The following is a 7950-nucleotide window of genomic DNA, read 5'->3' on the forward strand; positions in this document are numbered from 1 at the left end:
TTTCATGATTTTTTTATTTTATACAAAGTTCTATTGGTCTTATGATCCATGTTTAGCAGATTAACTCGAGTTGCCTTGACTTTTTTTAGTTGAATTTTGTTTTCAATTTCAGCATTCAAGATCTATATTAATTAAGAATTGAGTTTATATATATATATATATATATATTATTTGCTTATATAAGGTTATTAAGGTCTTATAACCTGGATAACGAATTTGAAAAATTAACCCAAGTTGATCTGAATAAATCAAATATACTGTCATTTTAGTTTTTAAAAAATAATATTATCTTAATTTTTTTAAAGTGAAATTATATCTTAATCGGTCATTATATTGTCTTTGAATATATTAAGTAGTCGAGGTCATTTTAGGTCAATCTCTATATAGTTATTTTTTATACATATAAAAAATACACTAACAACACATGATTATTTTTCTCATGCTGAAACAAATTAATCTAGCCCACGACATAGCATGAATAATAATCCAGTAATAAATTGTAAGCACTAAATTATAATTAACTTCATCATTTAGGGTTTGTTTGAGAGTGTAGTAAATATTGTTTTTTAAAGTGTCCTTTGCTTAGAAATATATTAAAATTATTTTTTTATCTTTTAAAATTTATTTTTAATATCAACATATCAAAAAAATTCAAAATTCAAAATCAATAATTCAAAACTGAAAAAACATTAAAATGTTCTCAACACCACTAAACAACATTCACAAAGATTACCTTAATCAAAACAACTCAACTTTTATTTCATCAACCAAGGAATGGGCACACCAAAAAAAATAATCAAATGGGACAAATGTATAACGTGTATTTAGTATTGTAGTAGTTTTTGTGGTTATGGTTTGAAAACAGTTGTTTTATAAATAGTTCTTTTGATTAAGGTTGGTTTGATATTTATATATATTTAGTTAAAATTATAACTGAAATTGAGGTTTAATAGAAAAATAATTTGATATGTTTGGTTAAGAATTATTTTCAAATTGAATTTGTAAATAATTTCAAAGAATATATATATCAATATTGATAGTTTTTAATTTAAATATTATAGATTTAACTACTGTTATTATATCATGAAACAAATAATAATTTATATAAAATATTTTTCATTATTTCATTAAACTATCTATAATTTCATCACGTATGAAATACATACATCCAACAAGGATTACAGTTTCCTTAGTTTCTTAAGTGCGCAATAACATCAGGTAAAATATCATCATGAATAAAATTAGAACTGCGACCTCCGTCTAATTTATCATTAGTGTCATTAAATAATGTTCAACGCTAATTTTTTAAATAAAACATAATTAAAAAAAATATTTTATTTTACTAGGTCGGACCCGGTTCAATGCATTTAGCTTTGAATTAGACTTGGTCCAGTCAAAACAATGAAGGGTGACTCCACTGTTCCCTTAAGTGAATAGTGGAGAATGATTTAGTGACCGTTAATTTCTGTGGTTGCGTTTGCTGTTGAAGGAACCCACAAAAAAAATATTGTTTGGTAATATGTGAAACGTATATTACTATTCATAGACCCTCACCATTACTTGCATTTGAAATCTAGGGTTGTTAAAAGCAGCTCAATGCTTCTTTTCTTTTCTTTTTGTGGAGTGGAGAGTGACTCTACTATTCTAGCTGGACTTGATCGGATCCGATCTAAAATTAAATATATTGAATTAGGTCTGGCCCAGTAAAATTAAAAAAATTTATTTTATTTTTTATTTTTATAATTGTGTTTTATTATATAAAAAAACTAGTGTTTATTGGTCTGATCTAGAGCTAAATGCATTGAACTGGGTCCAATCTGGTAAAATAAAAATAAAATTTATTTTTTATTGTATTTTAATTGTGTTTTATTTGAAAAACTAGTGTTTAATATTATAAAGTATCACTACATATCTTAGATAAAGATCACTTGATGATATAATATTTGCAAAATTTGATATCAATCCCAACTTTATTCCTGATTATATTTTACCTGATGTTGTTGCACGCTTAAAAAATTAAGAAAACTGTAGTTATTGTCGAATGTATTTCATATGTGATTGAATTGTAGATAGTTTAATAGAACAATAAAAATTATTTTATATAAAATAGTATTTATTTCATGACGTAATAACAGTAGTTATATCTACAATATTTCAATTAAAAATCATCAACATTAACATGTATTTTTTAAAGTTATAAATTGAAAAGTATTATTAACCAAATATATTAAATTATTTTTTATTTAATATCAATTTCGATCATAATTTTAACTAAATATATATAAATATCAAACAAATTTTAATTAAAAATATTTTTTATAAAATATTTTTTTTACCTCTACAGGAATATGCCTTAACTGTTTCTTTTCACCCTGCGTTGCAAGGAGAAAACAATGGGTATACTGTTTTTTTCTTTACCAAATATTTAACTCCTGCATTTTTTTTCAAACACTAACGACAACCCATAAACAAACAGGCTCTGTCAATACAATTCACCGCATCAAAAAAAAAAAGGGGTGGTGGGGAAGAAAATCTAGAAGAAGAACTGTACGGCCACAATAATCAGGCGGGAAATACGGAAGGGGCCACCGTACGAGGAGACATGTACAATTACAAAACTGCCATTGAAGCCCCCCACTGACTTTTCTGAGAAGCCTGGAATAATCATGATTATAATAAATTAAAGCGGTAATGCCAACAAACGTTAATGGTTAATTAGACGTGGTACTCAAGTGCAAACCTGTCGGAAAGAAGTTTCAACGTTAATTAATCAAGTCTTAATCGACTCGTCTCTCTCGCATGGTTGATTTACGTATGGGAAAGATTACTTGCATGTGTTCCCCATGCTAGTACAACAGGACACCATCACTTCAAGTATCTTGCTGTGTTTTCGAACTAGTTTATTGAAATCATGATCTTCAAACGATTTTCTTTCCTAATTCAAGTTTTATAACTGTTTGTCTGTTAAATCTTATAGACCGTCAAAATAGTTCTGTGCAATATATACTTGTTATTTATTACCCGTGTCTAGTTGCTTGATTAGGGTTTTAGTTAGCATGGAGATAGCGTTTTCCTTCTACGTACGATCATGTCACAATACAAGTTAGTTCTTACAATGGTAGATGGCGTTATGGCATCATCTTGATCTCCAGGAGCAACGCAGAAGAGGGTTAGGATGGTGGTGTTTCAGGAGTGTTTTTGAAAAAAATAATTTTTTTAATTTTTAATTAATTTTTTTCTGTTTTTATATTGTTTTGATAGGTTAATATTCAAAATAATTTTTAAAAAATAATCACTACTATAGTTACAAATACCTCATGATTTAGATAAAAGTTTATATATGATGATTTCTTGCTTGTGATCTCATCAACTTCACAATGAGTTGTGAACACGGTAACAATGATTCTCCTACCCAGTAAAAAGGAGAGATGGATGCAAAATAACCTAATGACTTGCGTGGAATAAAAGATAATATGGTCTTAAGTTGACTAATTAGGCTCTTTTTTTAATTAACCAGACTTATTAGGCCACAAAACAAGGCGTGATTCTGGACTGCCATGAATAATTTACCCCTGTAAAATCATAATTGCCATTTGGTACATACTAAAATTATCCAGTGTGGGCTTGGCATTCACATTGTTGTGGTGTAAATAAATAATTTCAAAAATATACATGTTTGATAAAGACTATTATGAAATATATATATTTTTTTTTCAAAAACAAATGAAAAGCAAATCTTCATTGATAAAAGAACATATTACTTTCATTTCTACATAATCGAGTCTAAAATGCAGGTTAGATAAAAAGCAAAAATTATATAGCTAACAAAAATAGCAATTAGCATAAACTATGAGATATTAAAGAGTTTTTTTTTTAAATAATTTTTTTTCAAAGTATTTTTTATTTAAAAATATATTAAAGGAGATATTAAAGAGTTTTTTTTTAAAATGCAATAATGGTTGTTTTTCAAAGTATTTTTTATTTAAAAATATATTAAAATAATATTTTATTATTATTTTAAAAAAACTATTTTTAATACCAATATATCAAACTTGTCTTGAAAAAATAAATAAAAAATTTCATGTATCACGCATAGTTCCAAAAGTGCAATAATGGCCTCGGACTCTCAGGGACATTATAATTTATCCTTTGAATAATTAACAGAATTGCACTGTTAAAGGAAAGAGTAGATCGGTGGCCTTTTTACTTTTTTAAAGGCTAACAATCTTGAAACGGAGCCTCCGGAGCTTGTAGAGCTGTTAGGTTCAAATACAGGGAGGAAATACAGCTTTTCAGAACGAAGGCATGATAGGATCAAAGAATCCCAGATAATCAGTCGTAGACTTCCTGTCTACATACAGTATAATATAATGTATTCTCACTGCACATATGAGGTGTGAACACGTGTAGTCTGATTGACTTGATTTGCAGGGCCTCAAAACTACAGTATTTACTAGATCTGTGCCGCTCTCCGTCCCACTTGATTTTTTTTCCCCTGTTAAAATCAATGATTATATGTTACAATATAACATGAATAATTTATTATAAAATAACTTAATATTAAATTAAAAAATTAAACAAATTATATCAATTCATATTAATTTAATAATTTATTATTAAATATTGAATGATAAAATTAAAATAACAATTTAATGATTTATTATTAAATACTGAATGATAAAATTAAAATAAATTATTTTTATAAAAAATCTAATTAAATATCAAAATTGACCCTTGTTAAATTATAGTTAAGAAAATTAATTTTATAAAAGGAAGCTTTATTTTTGTTTCCTCGTACGCTAGTTTAGTAATTTATAGGTTGTTTGAAATCAATTTTCTATTGTAATTTAATTTAATTATAATATTTAATATGAATTTAATTGATAAATAAATTGAATTTATATATTTGAAAAAGAATAAAATTCAGTTAATTTTGTGTCTTATATTACTCTAATTACTTCCATCTTTTTTTTTCATATGTTTTTAAAAAGATCATATTACTCATCAATTTTCATATCAATGGCTTTTCTTGTAGGGGAAAAATTAAGAAAGTACTGTTTATTGATACAGAACTTTCACCACAAGAATTAGTTTATGTTAACTCCATATAAATTAGTGAAAATATATTTTTCACCCCAATTGTTCTATTTAAAAAAAAAAACCTTATTTCAAGAAAGAAAGGTGTTAGGAAATTAATTTTTAATTCTTCAATTCTGAGACAAATTATATAATATATGAATTTTCAAGAGATTCTCATTTTAATTGATTATAAAATTATTTATATTATTAAAATAAAACTGGAACTATAAAATTAGACAAATGTTGTTGAAATGACTTCATCTATCCTCAAATCTTAAGTTTTCCAACAACACGATACAGATACACAGATAGGCTAGCGAGAACCGGACATTGCTTTCAATCTCTCTCTTGTCACTGCCTCTGCCAAGGCAATTCGCGAAAAATCTTTAGGTGTGAATAATCCAATCAAACAGACAAAAGCAATTGAACCCCGAGGAGTACAAAAGTAATGAATCCTTCAAAAGAAAGGAGAAGATGCTCTCCCTTGTCCTGTAATCGTGTCCGATATGTTTGATTGATTTCTTGCTACTCGTTTAAAGTACAATTATGAACACATAAGGGTCAAGGCCCTAAAGAGGCAAAAGAAAAAATAACTAAAGAGATTGAACAGAAAAAGAAAAAGAAAATCCAATACCCCCCTAGTAAGGAGTAAATGCACAACAAGTCATCAATTCTCGATCCCTTTCCCGTTCTTTTACTATCTCACTTTCACTTTTCCCGGAAAATTTCTTGAGAATCTAAACCATTAAAGCCTCAATACTAGCCTTCTTTGGTGTTTGACACACTGGACAAGCATCAAGACAGGCATCACAAGCTTTACAAGAGCAAAGGTGCCTACAAGGAAGGAACAAAATACACGAATTCCTAGAATTACATACTTTGCATACCATCACCATCTTTCTTGCCGTATCATCAGCGTCATCAAGAAACCATTCCTCTTCTCTGCTAACATCGCAGCAAGACTCTGCATCTTCTGCCCCATTGTTAAAACAACTTGATGCATTTTCTCTCAGTTGTTCAATTGTGTTGTTGAGAGAAATAACTTTGGCTTCATTTTCTTGAGCCATTCTTTGCCATGTTTGATTCTCGAACTCTAATTTCTTCAAGAAATCTTCAAGCTCCACCGTTCTTTTAGCTGCCTGTGCTATTTCTTCATCCTTTTGTTTCAATATCGGCAGGGCCTTTGATTCTACTTTCTTTAACAATAACGAAAGCTGCTGCCTTTTTTGCTCTTGTAACACCAATCTCAGTCTCTCGTCCTGTTTTGACAAACGAAAAAAAATGATCAGTCTAAAATTAAAATAACACAAAAATAACGATGAGACTGCACAAAAAAATTTTGGTATGCGGCCATACCTGCAGTCTGATATAGTGATCAATCTCTTGTCTTTGCTTCTCATCATAGGAGGCCATGATACCCATTGAAAGATGATCACTGTTGTTGTTTTTCGAAGCAGAAGCAAGAGTATTGTCAAAGAAAAGATTTTGATTCCTCTGAAGCTGATAATTTAGTAGCTGATGCATGTTGCATTGCTGCTGCTGCTGCTGCTGTTTTTGTTGCTGAACATTGAAGTACTGATTCAAACCTCCACACCCATAATCCATCAAATCCTGTGACCCTCCACAATATGGAAACTGTGCTTGTATTGCCATTCTTCTATAACCACAAAACCAATCCTGATCCCTATCAAAACCCCGAGACCAAATAATAGAGTTCTTGAAATGAATTGGGATTCTCGAAAGCCAAGACTTTAAGTTCTTCCTGATCTCTGCTCCGTGACAACAAGGGACAGGAAAATAAATGGAAGGGTGAATCTATATATAGGAGGTGATTTGTGATAATAATAGAAAGAGATACGATAAAAGTAACTGCTAAGACTTGGAAAAAGGGAAAAGAGACTGCCCTAGGATGCCTGTTTTTTCTTTTTTTATACAAGGTCTACCTCTACTATTATACGCATAAACCCATATATTATTATTAAAGGGTCTTTAAAGAAACGACGTACACATGCAGATTTTGTGACTAAACTATCGGGTCAGAGATTTCAGAGGGGGTGTTTGTTTGGTTTTGAGTAAATATAACACAAAAAAAGGGGAAAAAAAAGGTGGGCAAGAAAGAATAGGAAAATTCAATTCCAAGGTGTGTGTGTGTGTGTGTGAATCTGAACAGGTCAGTTATTATAGTGAAGAGAAGGGATAGGAGGGATCAGAGAGACTTGTCAGTTTGCGTATGACTCTGAATAGGTCAGTTTTTATTGTGGGTCGGAGGGGTCGGAGGGATCTGTCAGTTTGGTCATTAGGAAAGCCTGAAGAATATGATTTCTTTATTTGCTTTTTTGGGAGTATAAATCCTTGCCACTTCTTATTTTTTTTTGTGAAACATGACTTGGAAATATTTTTGGCACTGATTCGGGCAGGGCGTTTAGTGGGCAAAGTGTTGAGGTTTTCAAGCTGTTGAATCATTCTTTAGACAGGTGGAACCAGGTAATGCAGCCCACATCATGTTTCACCAATACATCAAAACCATGAGCAATGAATGCTAATTCTGATGGCAGTTTCCCTTCTTTGTGTTAATTATGGGCAGCAAATTAGTTTTAGTTCCTATAGTTTTTGTTATGAAACGGGTTGTTTTGCTTGGGAGGAAATTCTGTATTCTACAGAGGGAGCCCACTACTTGCTCTCTCGAAGATTTTGATTAAAGGGTTGATCTGACCATGTGATAAACATTCTCTTTTACTGCTTGTATTGCCGAGAATATAACGACGGCTTGTGTGTCCGTGTCTCCCACGATTGAGTCCGGGCTCCCACTACCCTCCTTATCACACCGAGCACTTTAGAAAACTACAAGGGATCGAGACTATAAATTAATCT

At 30.2% G+C, this 7950-nt stretch overlaps 1 protein-coding gene across 1 annotated transcript; it reads right to left on the bottom strand.

Moving 5' to 3' along the window:
- Positions 1-5565: 5565 nt before the first annotated feature.
- Positions 5566-7275, bottom strand: LOC105141213 (probable BOI-related E3 ubiquitin-protein ligase 2). The gene is made up of 2 exons (XM_011048375.1): positions 6436-7275; positions 5566-6338 (listed from the first exon to the last, which is right to left on the bottom strand). Exons 1-2 carry the CDS (start codon positions 6730-6732, stop codon positions 5817-5819), a joined length of 819 nt encoding a protein of 272 aa, XP_011046677.1. The 5' UTR covers positions 6733-7275; the 3' UTR covers positions 5566-5816.
- Positions 7276-7950: the final 675 nt, after the last annotated feature.

The sequence above is a fragment of the Populus euphratica genome, unplaced genomic scaffold (assembly GCF_000495115.2).
Source record: "Populus euphratica unplaced genomic scaffold, PopEup_1.0 scaffold115.1, whole genome shotgun sequence".
In the NCBI taxonomy this organism is placed as follows: Eukaryota; Viridiplantae; Streptophyta; class Magnoliopsida; order Malpighiales; family Salicaceae; genus Populus; species Populus euphratica.